At 36.0% G+C, this 23,525-nt stretch overlaps 1 protein-coding gene across 1 annotated transcript in view; it reads left to right on the forward strand.

Moving 5' to 3' along the window:
• The first annotated feature begins 703 nt into the window (after positions 1-703).
• noc2l (NOC2-like nucleolar associated transcriptional repressor) overlaps positions 704-23,525 on the forward strand; it is a 35,443-nt gene continuing 12,621 nt past the window's right edge. Inside the window, exons 1-15 of the mRNA XM_067371696.1 lie at positions 704-780; positions 1,589-1,717; positions 1,873-2,077; positions 2,239-2,352; positions 4,666-4,780; positions 4,871-4,964; positions 5,053-5,131; positions 5,229-5,339; positions 5,471-5,584; positions 8,399-8,587; positions 8,854-8,993; positions 9,656-9,767; positions 15,246-15,359; positions 19,738-19,839; positions 20,516-20,659. Coding sequence (XP_067227797.1) covers positions 761-780; positions 1,589-1,717; positions 1,873-2,077; positions 2,239-2,352; positions 4,666-4,780; positions 4,871-4,964; positions 5,053-5,131; positions 5,229-5,339; positions 5,471-5,584; positions 8,399-8,587; positions 8,854-8,993; positions 9,656-9,767; positions 15,246-15,359; positions 19,738-19,839; positions 20,516-20,659 — 1,782 coding nt within the window. The 5' untranslated portion in view covers positions 704-760. The remainder of the gene's footprint in view (positions 781-1,588; positions 1,718-1,872; positions 2,078-2,238; positions 2,353-4,665; positions 4,781-4,870; positions 4,965-5,052; positions 5,132-5,228; positions 5,340-5,470; positions 5,585-8,398; positions 8,588-8,853; positions 8,994-9,655; positions 9,768-15,245; positions 15,360-19,737; positions 19,840-20,515; positions 20,660-23,525) is intronic.

Below are 23,525 nucleotides of genomic sequence, written 5' to 3' on the forward strand. Positions count from 1 at the left end.
TTGGTGCTCCGAATCACTGATTCAATTTGTAAAGCTCTGAAGCAGTGTTTTGAAAATATATTGTTGATAAGTCGTTATTTTGTTTTTTTGGCGCACAAAAAGTATTCTTGTCACTTTATAATATTAAGATCAAACCACTAAACTCACATGAACATTTTCAAATATTTTTTTAGTACCTTAATGGACCTTGAGAGTTTGAATGGCATTGAATGGAGCCATCGGATTTCATCAACAATATCTTGTGTTCTGAAGATGAACGAAGGTCTTACGGTTGTAGAACGACATGAGGGTGAGTAATAAATGGCATTATTACAATTTTTGGATGAACTAACACTTTAACATGGTCCAAAATTGGGGTATATGTAATTGTGCTTTGCATATCGGCCTCTGTGGTTTAAAACCTGTCTCTGTGAATTTCAGATATTTGGTTATTTTATATATTTGAACTGAAAAAATAAAAAGCGACTGTTAAAGTCGTTGCTGAAGACATTCTGCGTTTGGGCTAAAAAATAAATCCCACCCTAATTCTATCACCTATATAAAGTAAAAATAATCTGTTTATAATAAAACGACCAAACACATAAGCAAGCAAGAACTTAGACTAGTGTCATTACTGTCATTTTGAAAAAAAAAAAAAAAAGTGAGTTTTCGGTTTTGTTTTGCGTTTAACGCAACGTTAAACAAAAGATCAACTCAGCTGAGCTCCCGCAAGTGGTGCATTGTGGGTATTGCGTCCCTGTGTGCACGTTTCTTATCCAGCATGGCAGGGAAAAACAAGAGGTATGTCTCATTATTAGCTGTTTAACCTCATATATATAATCGCATATTATTACTTGAGTTCGAGTACAGTTAATTAAACTGTAGATGGAGTTGTCAGAGCTCAGTTTACTTCATTAGACACTTATCTGATGATATTTGACGAAAGCTAGCTAGGTTTAGCCACAGATGATGCACTAAAACGCATCAGTCTCTCAGTAGATCAGCAATATGATTAAGAAATAATGGAGAGAACATGATCGTCCTGACAGTAATTGTATAATAGTTAGGTCTGAACTGAATTTTACACTTTCCCCTCCATAAACAGCTCCAAAATAGTGTATTAAGGCTACATGTGCTTGCTAAAGAGTTGGTTGAACGTTATTAATCTTGTGAAACTAAACTTTTTCATAGGAATTACAGTGTAACTTAAGTATTCAATAACTTTCTGAATGCACTTAGTAGTGTTAGTAGTCTAATGCTACATTAATAAAACTGCTCTACATATTAAGAAATTAACAGCTCTTTTGATGAATATTAAAGACAAGTTTAAGAACCCATAACCTAAAATTTTAAATTCAACTATATATTTTCATGTATAAAGCCCACATTGAAAACTTAGTACTCTAGTACTGTGATGTTAGATGTGTTATTTATTTGTTTACATCAAATTTAAATGAATTACATTTAAATCTTATTCATTATTTGGTATTTTAATCACATTTTTATTTAAATTGTATTTATTTATTAGGCTATTATTATTCTATACTAAACGTACTGTAAACAAAAACGTACTGAATGCTATAATGATGTTCCATCTAAATTTGTGCAGGAAGTTGGAGGATCTCAGTGTGGATGAGTTCATGTTATCTGGGTTTGATTCTGATGAGGAAGATGATTGTGAGGATGAGGAATCATCACAACAGAAAGGAAAAAATAAGAAACCTGCACCTCAGGAGACGTAAGTGTGGCCTTATAATTCCAGTGTCTCAGTTTTTATTTCCATTCTCTGTTACATGCCTCAGATGTTTGCAGAGGATATGCTCCCATCAGAACGGGAGGAGCCTAGTTAGATTACATGTTTCAGTGGTCTAACTCTGATCAACTATGTCACAGGTCTGTCAAAAAGAAGGGCAAGGCATCGGAGCACAAGGACCAGCTATCAGCGCTCAAGAGCAAAGACCCAGAATTCTATAAGTTTCTAGAACAAAATGACCAGAAGCTCCTGAATTTTGATGACTCTGACTCTGACCTTGAAGATGAGGATGAGGATGGGGATGAAGAAGAAAGGATGTACCACAAACTCCCTTCTCAACTGGAGGTCAGCCATTTAGTTCTTCCTATGCAGAACTGCAAAGTATTAATTTTACTTTATATGTTATAAATTGAAAGTTTTTCACAATTTGCTGTGAATTGCGTATATATAGAAAGACGATGTGTGTTTTCCTTGGGATTTGAACCACAGTCTTTATGTGACGCTAGGAAGCTGATGATGAGGAGGAGGAATCAGAAAAGGATGCAAAACAGGAAAAATCGTCTAAGCAAACTACGAGAGTCACAGAAGCAATGATTGAGAACTGGAGAAATGGACTCAGGGTAACATTTTTATCTTATCCTTTATTCGCTATGTTTTCTGTTAGGAGCATCGAGAAGAATCAGAATTAGCTCTCATTTATTGTTAAAAGAAGATGCTCAACTGTAGTGGATGACCAGTGTGGGTGATTTTCTCTCTTTTATATCAATGCTAAAAGTCGATATATGGAAATTATATTTGTTAATAGCAACTAAAAACATTTCCCATTATCATGGCTAGCTGTATATTTTTGATCTGACACAAGGGGGAGCTTTCAGAAATGAAAGTTGGGGCAAGAGCAGAGACACCATCACTTCCATTCAAAAGTTTGTTTTATAAATTGATACTTTTATTCAGCAACAGCAAGAATGTAATGAATTTACCAGAAAAAGGAAATACATTTATAATGTTACAAAAGATTTATATATATTATTTTTAAACTTTCTATTCATCAAAGGGCCATGAAAAATTATCAGTTTCCACAAAAATGCACAACTGTTTTCACGTTGATAATGAGAAATGTTTCTTGAGCAGCAAATCAGCATATTAGAATGATTTCCGAAGGATCATGTGACACTGAAGACTGGAGTAATGATGCTGAAAATTCAGCTTTGCCATCACAGGAATAAATTAAATTTTAAAAGGTCTATTCTAGACATTGAAAGTCAGGGAATTGACCCTTCGCAAAGAACCGCCCCCCTTGGTTACTGTTGCTTTGTCCGACAAGCCATGGCGCTGTCACGCCACACAGAGTGAAAACACATACATCGCGGAGCAAAGAGGACACTTACAACACCTTGACAGACAAGACAGAGCAGGTTACTTATGATATTAAACAAAGTCCCAGCTTTAAAATTGTGTAATTTTTTAAGAAATTCAAACAATAAAAAACGTTTTGTGGCTCTTTGATCTGTTACAAATTTCTGTAGCGCCTCAGCTCAAGTGGCTCGTGAACTGATCATCTCTTCCTACTAGTTAATTTATAGCATCAAATAAACATGAATGAACTTGAGAAGGAATGTTATTTCTGACTGCTTTGTCGGACAAAATGGTGGAGTCGGCGTTATGATTAGTTAGATCGCTTGTCAATCAAACTCCCGGCGAAGGGTCAAAATATTTTTTTTTTTGTCCAAGTCATAGAATATCAGGATTTTATTTTTGAAATGGTTTCTATATTTCTAGGATTTTGCAGCTTATAGTTCAGGTCATAGAGAGGGAACAAGGACATAAATGCACAAAGAAAAGTATATATTACTTACAGCTTGAACGCTCTTGTTTCCTTTTATATCTTTTCAAATTCTGAGATAAATTATCCATTGTTGCTCTCATAGTGGCTATTAATGTCATGCAAAATGATATTCAAGCTCAAACTATTTTAATATTAAGCAAAGCAAAAACAAGTGTATTTCATGACAAAGAGTGTATCAGTCACGGAGTATGTATTAAGTATTCCTATTAATTTCGTCTGGTTTTTGTGTTTAGCTGCGAACAGAGCTGTTATGATTGGCTGTGATTTATAATTTATTGATTTTGTCATCTTGTAGCTTTGTCCATAGACATTATGTCTATGGCTTTGTCAAGTATGGACATGGTAAGCTGACTTTTCGTTGCACTATTGTTGCACAGAATTTTCACATTGGTCATGTGTAGCCGTTACCTTTGTTTATTCACCATGGTAGAATGAATAAGTCTGAAAAAAATATATAAATGCATATTGGATAAATAAATACTAATATTACTTCTGAAGGAAAAATAATATGGGACTTAATTATTTAATAATTATTTATTATTTATTTCAGACTTAAATAATCATAACCATTTGCTGAAATAGCCTAGTGTCAAACAGTTTGTATGAATTTCTGTAGAAATAGTACAGAAAAATATCAAAGTGCACACAAAAAAAGTAGTGTGTATGAGTGTTTAACTTAGTTTTGTACTAAAAACGTCTGTGAACAAGTAAATAAAGCTTGCAAATGGATGGATTTTTGTCTGCTCAGTGCTCAGCACAACAGCGGCCTGTATGACGTTCATTATAGGTCGTGGAAATTCAGCTTTTCAGTCAGTGAAAGTCAGGGAAAAGACAGGGAATTTGACATTTGGCTTAGAGTGGGAACCCCGAAAATAGAAAACGGTTACTTTAAATTGTAATAATATTTCACAATATTACTGTTTTTGATCAAATAAATGTTGTCTTGATGAGCATAGACTCTTCTTTAAGTTTTTTTTTTTATGATAGTGTTTGTGTGTATACTTTTTTGCTTCAAATCAAAGTGTAATGTTGTTGTTCATCTAGGAGCTGGTTTGATTCATTGCTCTTTTTATGTTTTTGTTCCCAGAAAGAGCCCACGCCAAATTTGATTAGGGACATCACACAAGCCTTCAAGGCTGCTGTGGCTACAACGAAGGGCGAATCTGATGAGCTGTGTCGATATACCATCTCAGACAGCATGGGTAACTAACCAGCTTATTTAGGGTACTTGCATACAGAAACAATATGTTTAATGTGCTCACTGACAGCCTCTATCTGTTTCCCATTTCCAGTGTTCAATTCCCTCGTCCTGTTCTGCATAAAGGACATGCATGTAGCTCTGAACAAAATGCTGAAGCTCAAAGCTCCAGATAAAGACCAGAAGAAGTAACAGCCCTGTTCCTCCTGCTGTATTGATGGACATTTGAATTTGTCAGATTTCTTTATAAAACATTGTTTTCATCTGTTTTTTCAGATTAATACTTCCATCCTCAAGTCCCAGGTGGCAGAAAAATCAGATTGATATTAAGATGTATGCCGCTGGTATTGTTAAGGTAGATATATTTTTTCGTTTTCCCCCACAAAATCTTCATAAAATTTTCATTCTCAGTGCTAACATGAAATGATGTGTGGTCATTTTTTCCTCTTCAGCTCCTCTCCAGTTTATCTCAGGCCACGGTCATATCTGCAGTTCTCCGTCATGCCAACCAGATGGTGCCATACTACCTGTGTCTGCCGAAACAGTGCAGGCTCTTTCTCAAAGTAAGCGCTGCAAATAGGTGACACTAACTTAAAGACCAAAATGGGGCTCAGTGCACTGAGATAAATGCACACAAATAATCAAACAAAACAAAAAAACTCAGCATCTGTGGTGTTTTCATTTGTGACACTAGAGCCTGATCAAACATTGGAGCACAGGAGAGGAGACTGTGAGGGTCCTGGCATTTCTAGCTCTTAACAAAATCTGCCGGCACAAACAGGAAGTCCACCTAAACTCTGTTCTCAAGGTAAGTTTTCAATCTTTTAAATTTTCAATTCAATCTTTTAAATTTAATATTATTTTTTACTGGGTTCCAAGTCACATTGGACTTACTGGTAATGAGAGAGCGGACACGGCTGCCAGGGATGCGCTTGACCTGGAAATATCTGACTGTCAAATACCACCTTCTGATTTTAAACCAGTAATTAATTTATATACAACTAATAAGTGTCAGAAAGAATGGGATGAAAATAAAAATAAGCTGTATGAAATAAACCCTAGTATAAAAAGAAGTACCTTTTTATAATTTCAAATCAAGACATGATCAAGTTGTCTTCACTAGGTGTAGACTGGGGCACTCAAGACTTACCCATGGGTTTTTATTAATTGGAGATGTTCCTCCTTTATGTCTTTCATGTAATGTTCCTTTGACTATTAAGCATATTCTGTTGAATTGTAATTTTTATGATACTGCTAGAAAACGCTTTTATTCAGAAACATGTTTGCATGCAATATTTGAAAATGTACCACCTGAATGTATTTTTGATTTTCTATATTATGTTAAGTTGAAATGCTTTATATAATGTAAATTTTAACGATGATATTGACCTTTTTTGCCATTTAAATAGCCATGATGCTAACATGGTGTAAAAACTTAATAAACAAACAAACAATATTTTTTTTTTTAAGGTTTATTTGATGAATAGAAAGTTCAAAAGAACAGTGTTTTATTTAAAATATAATCTTTTGTAACATTATAAATGTATTTACTATCACTTTTGATTGATTTTAATGGATCCTTGCTGAATAAAAGTATTAATTTCTTTAATTTCTATTAAAAAAAATAAAAATTCTTACTTACCCCAAACTTTGGAACAGTAGTGTTAATAATGTTACAAAAGCTTTGTATTTCAGATAAATGCTGTTCTTTTGAACTTTCTATTCATCAAGGAATCCTGAAAAAAAAATAATAATCATAAATGTTTCTTGAGCAGCAAATCATCATATTAGAATGATTTCTGAAGGATCATGTGACACTGAAGACTGGAGTAATGACGCTGAAAATTCAGCTTTGCATCACAGAAATAAATTACTTTGTAAAATATATTCAAATAGAAAAGTTATTTTAAATTGTAATAATATTTCACAATATTACTGTTATTACTATAATTTTAATTAAATAAATGTAGCCTTGGTGAGCAGACAAAACATATTTTAAAATCAATAAAAATCCTACAAATCCCAAACTACTGAACGGTAGTGTGTGTGTGTGTGTGTGATATACATAGCCAAACCAAAAATTATTTAGACACTTGATATAATTCAGTGAGGATAGCAAAATAAAGTAAACTGTGACATATTATACCCAAAAATCCTTCATACAGTGGACTACCAGTAAAATTTATAAAAATTTGGGACCAAAAATTAAGACACTTTAACCTGAACATGTTTTGCTTAAGTGTTATCTGACATAATTAAGATTATTTTTTCTCTGACTGTTTTTTTTTAACTATAGTGAATAAACTGCAATAATGAATGAAATGTCCAAGGTGTCTGAATAAATTTTGGTTTGACTTAGTGTGTGTGTGTGTGTGTGTGTGTGTGTGTGTGTGTGTGTGTGTGTGTGTGTGTGTGTGTGTGTGTGTGTGTGTGTGTGTGTGTGTGTGTGTGTGTGTGTGTGTGTGTGTGTGTGTGTGTGTGTGTGTGTGTGTGTATATTTTTTTTTTATTATTATTTTTACCTACTTGATTAGTAGCATGCATATTATTAGGATATTTTTTTTTTATATTTATAAAACACATATTAATGTCTTATTGTACATCCCTTAATCCTACCCAATTCCTACCCAATACCTAAAATTAACAACTACCTTACTAACTATTAATAAGCAGTATTTAGGAGTTAGAGGCAAAAGTCTTAGTTAAAGGATTAGTTCACTTTAAAATGAAAATTACCCCATGATTTACTCACCTTCAAGCCATCCTAGGTGTATATGACTTTCTTCATTCTGATGAACACAATCAGAGAAATATTAATAATCACCCTGATGCTCCAAAGCTTTATAATGGCAGTGCACGGAGACCATCTGTTTGAAGCTCAAAAAAGTGCATTTATCCATCATAAACATACTCCACATGCTCTGGGGGGATAATAAAGGCCTTCTGAAGCAAAGCGATGCATTTGTGTAAAAAAAAAAAAGAAAAAAAAAAAAACTTCCGTATTCAACTTATACTTTCATATTACGAGCTTCAAACAGGTGGTTTCCATACACTGCCATTATAAAGCTTTGGAGCATCAGGGTGATTATTAATATAACTCCGACTGTATTCTTCTGAATGAAGAAAGTCATATACTTTCTTGATGGCTTGAGGGTGAATAAATCATGGAGTAATTTTAATTTTAAAGTGAACTAATCTTTTAATAGTGAGAATTGGACCCCAATCTGAAGTGTGACCCCTTACACACTTACGCCAGGTTCAGATTTATGATTCTCTTTGTACACAGCTATACAATTGTTCATAGACGTATTCACATTTAAACACATTATTTAAATAGTGCAATATTCAATTCATTACTTCTATATAGATTTATATTTTAAGAAATATATAAATTCGAAATAGAAATCTTTTGCAACATCATAAATGTCTTTAATGTCACTTTTGATCAATTGAATGTGTCCTTGTTTAATAAAATATTAAACAGCTTCTTTAAAATCCCCAAACTTTAAACGGTATTGTGTATTGGGGGGAAAAACATATCAACTACATTTGTACATTTGTAATGATGAAATACTTGTGAAGATGACATGGTTCATTAGTAATGGTGAGATTTCTGTTTTCAGCAAATGTACATCGCCTACGTACAGAACTGCAAGTTCACATCACCCACCACTCTTCCAATGATTAATTTCATGCAGCGAACTCTCTCCGAGATGTACGCACTGGACACACAGGTGTCCTACCAGCACGCCTTTATTTACATCCGTCAGCTAGCCATCCACCTCAGGAACGGCATGAATTTGAAGAAGAAGGTAGTTTGAAGTCTTGACCGCATTTCTTCTTTGTTGGAAAAAATATGAAGTTAACATTAAAATTAAAATTGACAATTTTTACTTTCTTATTCTTGATTTTATAGTGATTGATTCCTCTCCTTGTTATCCCAAAGATTTTTATTTTCCTTTTCCGCTGACACTTTTAAATAGCTGTTTAGCTTTGTTAGGAGTCGTTCTAGCAAACACTCGTTAACCCACTTTTCACTCTATATTGGTTGGTATTTTTCTGTTTTGTGCATCTTCAGGAGACTTTTCAATCTGTGTATAACTGGCAGTATGTGCACTGTCTGTATCTGTGGTGTCGTGTGTTGAGCACCATATACCCCAGTGAGGTTTTGGAGCCATTGATCTACCCACTGTGTCAAGTCATCTCCGGCTGCATCAAGTATGATGGGTTTTTTGTTTGTTTATTTTTTTTTTGCCTTTTGTATTTCATAAAACGTTCTCTCTTTCACCCACAAATGAAAAACTGAATATGGACATATTCTGCCAAGCTCCAAAAATAACACAGACAAGACAAAGTAGTCCATGTTCCCCTGAGTATTGAATATGAATATTTTCATTTAGTTGAAACTTAAATTTGATCTGTTCCTCGCACAAAGATTTTGTATTACTTCAGTAAATGAACCATTTTTATGGTGCTTTTTTGTCATTTGTGGAGCTTGGCAATGTCAGGAAGAAATTCATTAATTGTTTGAATCAAAGATGACTGTATTAATTTTTGGGTGAACTAATACTCCTTTAAATTACATTTTTAGTTAGACGTTTTTAGAACTTGAAGAACAGTCGAACTTGACTGTTTTTACCAGCAGGTGGCGGCATTTACCATATTTAAGTTTACAGTTTTCAGCATGTCAACTTGCTGAGCTCAGAACTTTGAATTCTGCGTTACTTTTTTGCTCTGAAATGTGAAGATCTAACAAAGATAAAATCGTATATATTAAAAATATATGCTAAAAATCCACATTATTTGTTTACTTACAGAAATTCAGTTAAACTCTTATCAGGTCAATAATGGCTTTATGATGTGTTTGTGTGTATTTGTAGGCTTGTGCCCATCTCCCGGTATTACCCTTTGCGACTGCATTGCGTCAGAGCGATGATCCTGCTTTCTGGCAACACCAAGACATTTGTGCCCGTCCTGCCCTATCTGCTGGAGGTGAGACTGGCATATCATACCACCATCACAGTCACTATTCTGATGTCTTCCTAGCATCTCTCTGGCTGCCTTGAATAAACAGGTTCCCATGTGGATGGACGTGTACCCATGGCGATTGTCATCACAGTTGTCCCGCTTTTTACAGCTTTTACAATTAACTATAAAACTTCATTATGCTCTGACCTTTCATCACATCTGAAGCACAATAACAAGAATTCTTCATATGAAGAACCTGCAAACTAAAGAGTCAATTACTGAGGTCAACTAGCTTTATTTGCTCTAGTATTTGTAACCTGGTTTCTTTTAAAGGATATTAATTAAGAAATCCAATATTTCAGAGGGATTTACAATGCTAACAATGTGATGTGGTTTAGAGTGCTGATAGACTGTGAGCGCTGTAAACTCTGTCTATCAAATCATTAATAGAATTAAAAATTGAATTTACCTTGGGATAGTTAAATAACAAGAGTTCAGTACATGGTAATGACATACAGTGAGTCTCAAACACCATTGTTTCCTCCTCCTTATATAAATCTCATTTGTTTAAAAGACCTCCGAAGAACAGACGAATCTCAACATAACACCGACTGTTACGTAACAGTCGGGATCATTAATATGTACGCCCCCAATATTTGCATATGCCAGCTCATGTTCAAGGCATTATACAAGGGCAGCCAGTATTAACGTCTGGATCTGTGCACAGCTGAATCATCAGACTAGGTAAGCAAGCAAGGACAATAGCGAAAAATGGCAGATGGAGCGATAATAACTGACATGATCCATGATTACATGATATTTTTAGTGATATTTGTAAATTGTCTTTCGAAATGTTTCGTTAGCATGTTGCTAATGTAGCACGGAGACAAGACTGTCATTATTTTCATTATTAAACACTTGCAGTCTGTATAATTCATAAACACAACTTCATTCTTTATAAATCTCTCCAACAGTGCGTAATGTTAGCTTTAGCCATGGAGCACCATCAAACTCATTCAGAATCAAATGTAAACATACAAACAAATACCATACTTACGCGATTAGACATGCTGCATGACGAACACTTTGTAAAGATCCATTTTGAGGGTTATATTAGCTGTGTGAACTTTGATTCTGCTGTTTAAGGCAAGCGCAAGCTCAGGGGTGGGGAGCACGAGAATTTAAAGGGGCCGCAGCCTGAATCGGTGCATATTTAATGATGGCCCAAAATAGGTAGTTAAAAAAATTAATTTAAAAAAATCTATGGGGTATTTTGAGCTGAAACTTCACAGGCACATTCAGGGAACACCTTAGACTTATATTACATCTTTTAAAAAGACGTCCTACGGCACCTTTAACTTCACTGCCATCAAAGTAGTTTTTTGTATTAAGTCTACCATTTTCGACAATACAAGACTATTTGAGACATTTTTTTTTCCCACTTATGTCACTTTGGCAGTTCTGCCTATTGTATAACATTAACCAAATACACTAACATTTTTAAGTTAAGTTTCAGTTCATTTTTTTTAAGGACTTAATACTTTTATTCAGCACGGACTCATTAAATTGACCTAAAGTCAAAGTAAAGAGTAGACATTTATAATCTTACAAAAGGTTTCTATTTCAAATAAGTTCTGTTCTTTTGGACTTGGACTAAGCAGCACAACTTTTTACAACATTGATGTTAATAACTGTATAATAATAAATGAAGAGTTCAGATGCAAAAGCCTCTAAACACCGTCCTCGTCAAAAGTGAGATAATGATATTGAGCGAATGCTTTCCGCACATAGTATACGTTCATCAAATGCTTTCGTTTCAAATCCGCTAAATCCCAGCGTCAACCCATTCAGAAATACTGGCTCGTTGGCATTAACCACAGAAGAACCAATCGGAAGACGCGAATCGAATCATGATTTCAAGATGAATGGCAGTGTGTGTATCAGGCGGCTTTCCAAATTTTTTTTTCCAAAGTTTTTATCATGTTTTGTCATTAGTGGCAATGACAGGATTTTGTAAGTAGCAAGTAAACACAACAGTATTCCTTTTGCTGCTATAAAAACTAACAGAAAGGGATGTTATACTATGTCTTGTTGTCCAAAGAGGTGGACTTAGCTGGTTTTTCAGCAAAAGGCAGTCACATTTGCTAAATACCAATGAATTGAATAAAGTGGCATTTTTGAAAATAAGGCATTTCAATAACTGACTAATAACCTTTTTATTGCCATTTAAAGTGAAATTACTGAACATAAACATAGGAGCATGGTAATAAATGCTCGTTTAAAAGAAAAGATGTCAGACGTACTTAGAAGTTTTTGCTATGGAACTCTTCAAATGTTTCTTGAGCAGCAAATCATCATATTAAATTGATTTCTGAAGGATCATGTGACACTTAAGATTGAACTTAACTGATGAATTACATATTAAAATATATTAAAATGTTATTTTAAATTGTAATGTTTCACAATAATATTGTTTTTACTGTATTTTTAATCAAATTAAAGCAGCCTTGTTGAGAATAAAAATTTTACCAACCCCAAACATTTGAACAGTACTGTAGCTATTTATATATATAAAAAAACCCTCACATTTGGCCATGTTTCACAATTCCTGATGGATAAAACCAAGTCCAGCCTTAATCTTTCAGATTACAGAACTATGGTGGGTTGTTAACAGAGAATGGAGTTTACTTTACAGTATGGACTCTCCCTAATATCGCATCTGGTTTGAGACTAATTATTAAGAAAACCCACCGACAAGTCACTATTGGAAAATCGCAAACCAAAAAGTAAGACAAGACGAGACAAACTACGTAAACGGTCGACAACCTTTGAATTAAAGACTAAAAGACAAGACAGGAGAGATCAGAGTGTGCGGTCTGCATGAACGTGCATCCTAATGTGCGCGAACGCTGCGCATCTTCGTTTTTGGGAGAAGTAGAGGTCACAAACTGTCAACATTTTCCACAGTGTGAGGCGAGTGACAAAACGTGTGTGTTTGTGTGTGGCTGGCGTGGGCCCCTGCGGTGACAGCTGTTGTGAGAATAGAAGCGTGGAGGCGACAGCAGCCGAGACCAACGGAAGGGAGGGATGGGGGATGGGGGGGTGGTCACTGCTTGGCTGCGATCTCCCACCAGTCCTGACCATACTGCGATAAAGCCTGGGGGGGAAGAGCGTACGTGTGTGTCCGTATGTGTGTGTGTGTATGAGGGAGGTCTGTGGTTCTCACTCAGCTCTCAAACGTGTTGCGCAGACCACATCCTCTGTCAGTGTGGCGACTTCCACCGACCCCCTTCTTGCTCCCTGTATTTATTTGTGATGCAGTCCACTTCCTGTTTTTGCACTCATGTTAAAAGTAGGCGTGCAGCGATGTAGAGTAGGGCATCTCTCTTTATTTTTCTCTTTTCCCGCTCTCTCTCTCTCATTTTATCTGAGCTCTATGATTTTGAGCTTCCTGTTGCAGTAGCCCCTGAGCGTATCAGGTTGGGACCATGCGCCACCACTTCCTTCTGTGTCCCGCAGGCGACACCACATCCGTTGTTTGTACAGACCAGCCGTCCATGAGCACATACACACACCTCGCTGGTTCTGGATGACCTCGTCAAGCAATTTCAACTGCTCTCAAATGCAGAAGCATGGAGTCATGTGAGAAATCGCAACCATGTACCAAAGTATGCGGCCTGACTGTTTGTAGGCGTGACAGCAGGTTTCAGTCATTAGTTGTGGAATAAGTATGGTGAAAAGTATTCATTCTAGTTCATTGCCTGCCATTTTTTTCCTTTTTTTTTTTTTTTTTTTTTGAATAATTTTATAATAATTAAAAGCCAACAAGTTACTTTTACTACATGGCAGATTTTGGTAACATTGTTTTGCACTTCCAGCTTTATGGGCAAGTTAAAGTCGCATTAATACAATAAAATTGGTAAATCGGATACATTTTAATGAATCATTTCATGCAGACTGTTCATGTACACTACTGTTCAAATGTAAATGTTTTTTAATAAGTCTCATATGCTCAACAAGGCTGCATTTATTTGATCAAAAATACAGTAAAACAGTTATATTGTGACTTTTTTATTTTATTATATTTTAAAAAGTTATTTATTCTTGTGATGTCAAAGCTGAATTTTCAGCATCATTACTCCAGTCTTCAGTGTCACATGATCATTTAGAAATCATTCTAATATGATGATTTGCTGCTTAAGAAACATTTCTTATTTTTATCAATGTTAAAAACAGTTGTTCTGCTTAATGTGTTTGTGAAAACAGTGAAATCTTTTTAGGATATCTTTTTAAAAATGACGTGACTTCTTATCAATTTAATGCATCCTTGCTGAATAGAAGTATTAATTTATTTCAAAAAATAAAAAATAATGCAAACCTTTGAATGGTGGTGTAAATTTAAAAATTGTTCATGATTATTTTGAGTCCTTGTTTTGAGTTCTCGGACCATGTACTTTGTTTTATTCAGTGGTAATTCAGTATTTAGTATAAACTTATCTAAAGCCAGGTTCACACTCTGCGATTTTGGCCACGATTTGGTCGTCTGTGACAAATTTTGAGAATCCTAAAAGATTCCTGTAATCCTTGGCTAAAATCTGAAGTCTTTGTTCGCTGGTTTGACATGTTCGACGACAGCCGATTAATGACCGTTGCGATCACATTTTTCCTCAGACGAAATTCTGGCAGTGTCAGAAGAATTGGCACTCTTCTCCTATGACAAACATCAAATAATTGTCTTCATTTTTCAAGACAAGCCGTGATCAAAATTAGCGCTAGAGATTTCTTTGTTAGCCATCATTTCAGTCCCGTGTGTGATGCAGCTCACAGTCACCGAACATGTATGGGTTGAAGATGTAAAACTCTGGGCGAGTTTTCATGTGCACGTCCATTTTTAACGCATCTTGACTGTCGTACAGTCTGACATAAATTTCGGCTGAGATCCCACATTGTGACATGAGGATCATGTTCATACAGTCTGACAAGCAAACACATGTACCTTATTTGTTTTAGTAGTGTCATATAAATACTGCTAAAAATGAGTAAACACTGGCCTGAAATCGCTACAGAGATTTTTTTTTTTTTTTTTCCTCGCACTGCTTATTTTTCCTCTAGGTACTTCAGGTTGTTCTTCTATCAATATTTTTTGTAGTAATTTGTATAATTTCCTCGTAATAGTACTTCTGACCAACTCCTGTAGATCAGTAAATGAAGAAGCAGGTCATCTGTATGTATCAGTTGGTAGTTAGCTTCAGTGTAGTTGGCAAAGTTTAACTACTTTGAGTAACTTGTTTTTTTCGGGAAGCTGCAGCTTGTTTCAAAGTAGCTTCTCCAACACTCGTCTGTATATCCGAGTTAGATTTTATGCTTTAAGTTACTGTAAGCCCTTGAGTCTTTCTCTAGTTTGTGTTTGGGTTACTGCTGTAGTCTTCTTTGTGTGTTTCTGTGCACGTATGTCTGTGATGCAGTGTTCTGATGTATCTGTTTGTTCACTCTGCCCCTCAGATCCTTCAGCAGGAAGACTTCAATAAGAAACCAGGCCGCATGAGTGTAAAGCCCATCAATTTTGCAGTGATCCTCAAACTCAGCAAGACCAATCTCCAAGAGAAGGCTTATAAGGTGACACATCCTGTACATCTTTGAGTTGCAGACTTTCATACATTATACATGTTCTATCAGTTTAACTATCTATACTAGGCCTGTCAAACTAGGCCACGTTAACACATGGTTAAATGAAAAATGTTTAATTTGACTAGTTCTTTATAGGAATAGTTTGTCCAAAAATGTATATTTTCTTAAAATGTGTGGGCCATTCCTTCAGTATTCTGAAGCTATATGATAGTGTTGTGAGATACAGACTGAAGATTTTAGTTGTTTTCACTGGAAGTCTTGACATTCATCCTTGCATTTCTCTGTGCTTTCATGCGAGTTCATGAGAAGTAGTGTACGATTCATTAATGAATGAATCAACTAATCAATAATTTAAAAAGCGAAATTTAAACAGGCTTAAATATTTTAATTGATTAACAGCCCTAATTCATAGTGAACACATTCGCTGTATAACTAAAAAAAAAAATGCATATTCCTTGTTTTTTTGTTTTTTTAGTGCCCATTAAATTGTTTTGGAAATGTATTGCTGATCTTATTTTTAATTATGGTACAGTACCTTTTTTGTGTGTTTTTGAAAGAACCCTGCTATGCTCACACATGCTGCATTTATTTGATCAAAATCCAGTAAAATTATTACATTATTTAGTATATATTACAATATTACATTTTAATATGTATAAAAACAGAAAACAACTATTTTATATTAATCGCAGTTATTTATTACTATTATGGAAAACTGAATTTTCAGCAGCCATTACTTCAGTCTTCAGTGTCACATGATCCTTCAGAAATCTGCTGATGTAATATGCTGATTTGGTGCTCAAGAAACATTTATCAATGTTGAAAACCTGAAAAAGTGTAACTTCGCCGATTTTCAACCCACTTTGTATTGTTGTAATGTCAGTAGTATATGTAAATGAACAATGTTTACTCATTCTCCGTGTTACCTGGAAAGAGAATTCACATTTATTTATCAGCAAAAGTCACAAACGAATCATCCGGTGGACTTTTGACAGCTCCTGGGCTTTTGTGAAAACTTTTGGGCTGCTTTTTGAATTCTTGCACCTGGGAACAATACAAGTTGGCACCATTATGACTAAACGTTTGCTAAGAAGTATTTCCTACTAAATCAAGGCGCTATTTGACTTTGGTGGGAGTGGTCTTGGATGGGAACATACCCAGTGCATTATGGGTGTTGACGTTTTCCTACCTTAAAAAAAAAAGAATCAGTCCCAAACCCTAATGATACCACAAATCCCAAAAAATAAGCAAAGAAACATATTAAATTGAAACAAAAAACAATCACTTAAATGCATCAGATAAAAGACAGGATAAAGATGGCCCCTCCTCCTGGGCCTGGAGCCTGTCATGTGTTCATGCTGACTGGCTGTAACTGGATTGAGGTTAGGAGATGAAAGCCTGAACACGCTGCTACACAGGCTAAAGCGCCGCGCGTCGTGTCGCTGCCAAGAGGATTGCCACACAAGCTGCAGGGATTATCCTGCTCTCCTGGTTGGCACGGGGAAGCTTTCCAGTATATACACCCAGGCCAAGACACCGCAGCCACAGGCCCCCCGAGACGCCGCTCCACCCTTGCTGTCTGGGATCTCTGTCTGACTTACTAAATCTTAAATATTTCCCAACTAGTAAGGGCAGTTACGGGCAGGGTTTTCCCGTTCCAATGCGGAGGAATGTGTTTGTGAAGGCTGCGGCTGTGAATTTTAGGTAGGGCAAAGGATTTAGGTCCGATCCCTGCCTTAAACCGGGTCAGGATTAGTGTGAATGCTTTTATGCCAGGTGTTGAGTAGAGGTGTGAATACTTTGTGGGGCGGCAGGGCATCCATTTCTGTGTAGGGAAAACTGATTGACTAAGAGACACCCCCCCCATGTATGTATACTCCTAGGCTACTGCAACTATGACTTTGTTTTCATTTTTATTTTATTTTTGGTCTTTTCTGTAATTTTGACTTTTAAGTTATCTATTAAGAATCATAAATTTGGAGACAGTAAGATTTATTTATTTTTTTAAGAAATTAATACTTTTATTCAGCAAAAACATATTAAACTGATCAAATGTGACAGTTAAGACATTTATAATGTTACAAAAGATTTCTTTTTCAAATAAATACTGTTAATTTGAGCTTTTTTTATTCATCAAAGAATCCTAAAAAATGTATCACTGTTTCCTACTGTAATTTTGATCAAATAAATGCAGCCTTGACCATAAGAGATGTCTCAGAAACATCACAAAATCTTACAGACCACAAACTTTTGAATGGTAGTGTACATTTACTTGTTTAGCAGGTTAGTTGAAAATACCACTGGCCACTTGTCTGGCTATCACCAGACCAAGCTCCATTTAAAATTGAACATTGGTCTGGGGAGTCTGTATGTATTTCCTACTGCACAAGAGGTGTGATCAACGAGCATTATTCACGCAATTGGATAGTCCTTCAACCAATCAGATCAACGATCCGGGTGACGTACTTTGCTGAGCGATGCGAAAACTCCAGACAGGTTTAGTTTGTATTGGTTTGTAGCATTGATCAGCGGTTTGCAGAAGCAGCAATGGCATCGAGCGATTTTTGCAGGTTGTGCAAAAAAACCCCCAAAAAACATGAAAGTGATCGGTATTTACACCAGCTCGAGCGATTTGTTTGCTAAACTAAAGAAGTCATTCAGCATCGTCGAGAGGTTGAAAGGAATTGGATTGACGGTTGTGCTTGCCGTCGCTTCTCTATCGTCATCGCGTTATACCCGCCAATAGAGAGCAAGGTGGATAAGCCAGTCTGTGATTGGTTCCCGCAAAAGTGTAACAGAAGCAGTAGAAATAAATGTACGTGTTTCCAGACTGAGTTGCCGGGCGAAATCAAATCGCCAGCAGATCAGGCTGGGTTTACCCAGTCTAACTGGCCGCTGTCCTGTGTAACAAAAGTTTGTTTTTACCTTGACTACAACTCTGCTGTCCTAAAAATGAAATGCTCATAGTGCCTTCAACATCAACATTCTCTGTGAATATCTTTGTCTGTCGCACGTGTACATAATCCAGCTATTAATAATGAGCAAAATGGATGCTGTGTAAGGCCTGAAACACTGAAACATGCAAGTATGTGAACTCAGACAGGTCTAGCTACCCAAATTTGACAGTGTTCGATATTGTGCTAGTATTCTAAGTATAGCTTCAAGAGAGGCTATAGAGGACATTGGCGTGCACAGCCATCAAGGCCAATTCACACAGAAAGACTTTTTGCGTTTAAATAAAATGAGATGCGTTTTAAAAGTTGAACTTATTGTAACTTGAACGCCGTGTTTTTAGTCATGTGTGAGAAGCTACAAATTATGTGAGATGCGAGCGCAACTGTCAAACATGTCCATACAGCAGAATGCAAAAACATATGTGTGAACAGCCCTTAACAGACAGTCTTGCTAAGCAAGTTAGCTAAAGTTGGGATGTTAATTGTGAGTTACGTCGTTGTCGGGTGGGAACCTTTTATCTCCACAAATGCTACTTTTCAGGAACTGAAAAAGTTTTTAAAGGGGACCAATAATGCCCCTTTTACTTATTTTAATATAAGTCTCTGGTGTCTCCAGAATGTGTCTGTAAAGTTTCAGCTCAAAATACCCCATAGATCATTTATTATAGCATGTTAAATTTGCCCCTATTTGGGTGTGAGCAAAAACACGCCTTTTTTGCGTGTGTCCCTTTAAATGCAAATGAGCTGCTGCTCCCAGACCCCTTTCCAGAAGAGAGCAGAGCTTTAACAGCTCGCGCTTTACATACTCCGCAACAACATGGCCTCACCCCCTTTGTTGCATGTTCTCCGGGGCAGGGTTTATGTAAATTTTAGGGTTAGTAATGTCACTAACCCAGGAAGAAGCTCATTGTAGTCCCTATCAGCTTTTTGTTGTAGTTCTTACACAGAGAATTCTTTAAAAGAAAATATCTCCCTTTGCATTGAACTTGGAGCATTGTAACTTTGCAGACATTGTTTATGCTCAAACAGCAACATTACTAAAGTTAAAAAAGTGAAATCATAATCAACCACCAACCAAGATAATCAAAGACCCCCGGTGGTGAAAATCAATTTTAATGTTGTGTATATGTGGTGTTTTTAATATGCTTTAAGACAAACCGTGTACAAATTCATCAGTCAACACAGTTGCTGATTATTCTCTTCTTAAAACTGCAGTGTACCAAAGACAGTCTCAAAAATGCATTTTGAAACCCCCCAGTTCCCTACCGTCACAAACATGTAACGAATCCAACCTAATTCCACCCGACATTGACAATGTCTGGATGTTTTATGGTGTAGACATTAAAGGTAGCTCTATCTATGTGTGTCCTGTGTGTTGAGTTTTGAATGTCTTAGTGTTTTCACTCTTCCAGGATGGTCTAGTGGAGCAGTTGTATGACCTCATTTTGGAGTACTTCCACACTCAGGCCTGCGCCATTGGCTTTCCTGAGCTGGCTCTGCCCACCATCGTTCAGGTACTGTTCCTCACTGGACAAATGCTTTCATGCATTCACTTCAAGTCATAATAAGTAAAAAAGTTATAAAGCATGTACATCAGTTGTATTTAATGGTTGGTTCTCATTTAAATTTTTTGCTTTCATATTTTCTCTTATATGGTTGTAGCAAATACTAGGCCCACATTCTCATTGAGAGGGGATGCCCAATCAGTCCAGATCACACATTCACAGACTTTAGTCCAGCTTCTTTAGTCCTCACACCCCAACATACACATCCTGATACACCAGAAACACAGCATACACCTACACCGCAGTGTTAACATTAACACGGCACACAAACACACTTCTTTCACCATTACTTCTTTCAGCCCTCTCTCTGGCCACATCCTCTGCTCTGGCCAAAACCAAGCTGTTTAAAAATCCGGTTTTGAGTATTTATTCTTTTGGCCCAGTTGGGTTTATTTATAATATCCACTCCCGGTTCTTCCGTACTTTTCATTGGCAGAATTTGAATAACAGATTTAAGCTAAAAATTGGACATATGAATCCATACAGAGAATTATTAGAGCTGTATTAATGTTTCTCTTTTAGGATAGTTAGAAATTATTTCTGTATGTGGCTCCATATTAACATAGTTTTTATGATATTTAATTTGCTTGCTCTTTCTGTCTCTCTCTCTTATTGGTCTCCTCAGCTGAAAGCGTTCTTGAAGGAATGCAAAGTGGCCAATTACTGCAAGCAGATGCGCCAGCTGTTGGAGAAGATACAGGAGAACTGCAGCTACATCACAGCACGAAGGCAGAAAGCTGCGTTTGGCGTGGCTGATGTCACAGCTGTGGTGAGTACACGAGATTGTATGTATTTTTATACCAGGAATGGTTGTTGAAGTCAACATGAATTCAAAATGGATTAATTTACTTTCTTAATACATGTACCTGGTCACAGCTGTGATTTTAATTTAAAGTGTAGGCCTTGTATCAGAAAGACCACACATATGGGGAAAAAATAATATTAACCATTAATATAAGTTTTGAATGATCAGCCCTACATTATTTTCCACAGATTTTTATTCACTTGAAAATTCATCATATCACTGTAGATGAGTGTTTTGTGTCTTAGCCTAAACCTTTGCAGACAGATTTTTCTACCTAACTTTTATATACACTATATACATAACAATGAAATATTTTTCATATTTATTATTATAATATAGCATGTATATTATATAATTATATTCCATAGTTTATTTCATATAATTCATAGTTTTGATTCATATCATTTTCATATTTAAAACTTTAATCCATTGGTGCCCAGTCCTGTTTCTGGACATCTGCCTTCCTGCAAAGTTCAGCATTTATCACCCTCAAGTTGTTCCAAACCTATATGTTTTTCTTTCTTCTGCTGAACATATTTTGAAGATTGTTGATGGTAGACTTCCATAGTTTTTTTTTTTGTTTTTTTTTCCCATAATATGGAAATCAATGGCTGCCATCAACTTTATGGCTATCAACATTCTTCAAAATATCTTCTTCTGTGTTCAGCAAAACAAATAGGTTTGGAACAATTCGAGGGTGAGTAAATTACAGAACTATCCCTTTAACTGCTTTAGAACTCATTGAATGAGTTTTAACATTTTTATCCATTTATTTTGACTTATTCCTTCAAGCCAAGGAAGTTTTTTTTCTCCTTTTTTAAGTTTTTTCCATTTACACGGTGACCATAACAGCACTTCTAGTCAGACATTTGTGAGCTTTGGGACCAGACACGGCAGTCAGATGTTTATTTTAGTTGTAAAAGCAGACTGTTATCCCTGTAGTTCCTCCTCTTTCCACCCACCTCAAACACCACCCTGCCTTCCGTCCCCTCGCAGGTGACTGCTGGTCACCCACAGTCTTCGTCTGTGTTTGCGTGTTCAGAGCCCTGCGTGTTTACGTGTGAACACATCTGAGTGTGTGTTGCTCTGGCCAGTTGAAAACAGCATGTGGTGGTTGGCCTGAGGCCTAGTTGACCACACCACCTGCAGGTCAGGAAGTGCAGTCACAGGTCCTCAGACAGACACACACGGCCACCGTGGCACGGAATACTATTACGACCGTAGCCTGATGCTGGGTCGGTGGCGGATATGAAAGCAGATGAAAGTAATGGAGCGGAAAGCTTTCTAATGCCATTTCTCTCAGCGAGAGACTCTGAGGAGGACGAGCAGACATTAAGTGCTTTGTTTGTGAGCATCTGGTATCGTCAATCCAGTAGCATATTGAAGCAGACTTTGTGCTTGCTGTCCAGGATTATTGTAGTTTTGAGAATATCACAATTTTCTATTCTTTTTTCTTCCAGTTTTAGTTGACTTTTAGTTAGTTTTCATGGTGCATAAATCATATTTTTTATTTTATAATTTATTTATTTTTTATTTTAGTTTCAGATATGAATGGACTAGTTGCATATGGCCGCCATGTTGGATTTCTGATCTAGTGAGTGTGTGCATAGACACTTTCAGTTTCGCCAGTGCAGAGAGCAGGAGAAAGTTTAAAATTATCTTTTATAGTTGTTTATAGAATCTATCTTATCACTTAAAATAAAACTGTTACTGTATAAAGATCTGTATTACTATTACACAAATTACTATTACTATTACACTATTACACCAAAGTGAAATACACTTTACTGTCCAAGAAGTGAAAACTGACTTGGACTCATGGTGCATAAAGTCTTATTTCACGACTAATTATCCCTAATGTAAATATATACGAATATGTAAATATAACTAAATTCAAAAATAAAATATAGCGAAACAGTTTGTGTAACAACTACTGTAAAAACATCAGTTAGCTACACATCCACACCCATCAAGAAATAACTTTATTTCTCAAAAATATTAGTATTACATGCACTTATGTAATATTTTGTTTGAAATAAGCATAAAAATATCTTAAAACGCTTATACCTATACACTGGAAACCTGTAAGCTACCTGGGTCAGAAAAAATGCTTTGTGCTTCCCTGAGAACAGACTTTCAAACACTGAACATTTATATGCAATTAAATTACATAATAAGTAATACAGATGGCAAAAATAATGTTACCAAATAAAGTTACTTAACCATATTCCATATCGTATCATTGCTTAAATATCTCTGATGAGTATTGATATTTCTGTTGACAGTAGCAAACATTAGATCATGATAGTAGTGTTGTTCCATGCAGGAAAATAAGGCAGTTTTGAGCCTTTTAGTCCCCCAGCAGTCAGAAAAAATCAGGAAATGTATATTACACACTTGAGTGTTTTGTATGAATTAAAGGGTTAGTTCACCAAAAATGAAATTTCTGTCATTAATGGGGACATCGAATGCCAATTTTCCACAAGTTAGTATGATTCTTTAGGGTCTTCATGAAAAGTCTATAACATACTTTGATTAAAATTGCTTAATGGTTGGGTAAAAAAACACCCTTTTGACCTTGTCAAAAACAGCTCTGTTCACAGCGAGCCGTTTCAGTGCATGTCCCTTTAAATGATAATGAGCTACTGTTCACCCCACCCCTATTTTCCGTGGGGAGGCTGTAAACACTGTTTTGCAGGTATTGCATTGAACTCGTTCAAAAGAGTCCGCACACTCCACCAAAGATGAAAAAGCATCAGATGCGAGACAAAAAACAAAACTTTTCTGAAAAAATGTGGCTAACATTTCGGTCACATGTGACCTTTGTCAA

This window comes from Chanodichthys erythropterus, chromosome 20 (assembly GCF_024489055.1).
Source record: "Chanodichthys erythropterus isolate Z2021 chromosome 20, ASM2448905v1, whole genome shotgun sequence".
In the NCBI taxonomy this organism is placed as follows: Eukaryota; Metazoa; Chordata; class Actinopteri; order Cypriniformes; family Xenocyprididae; genus Chanodichthys; species Chanodichthys erythropterus.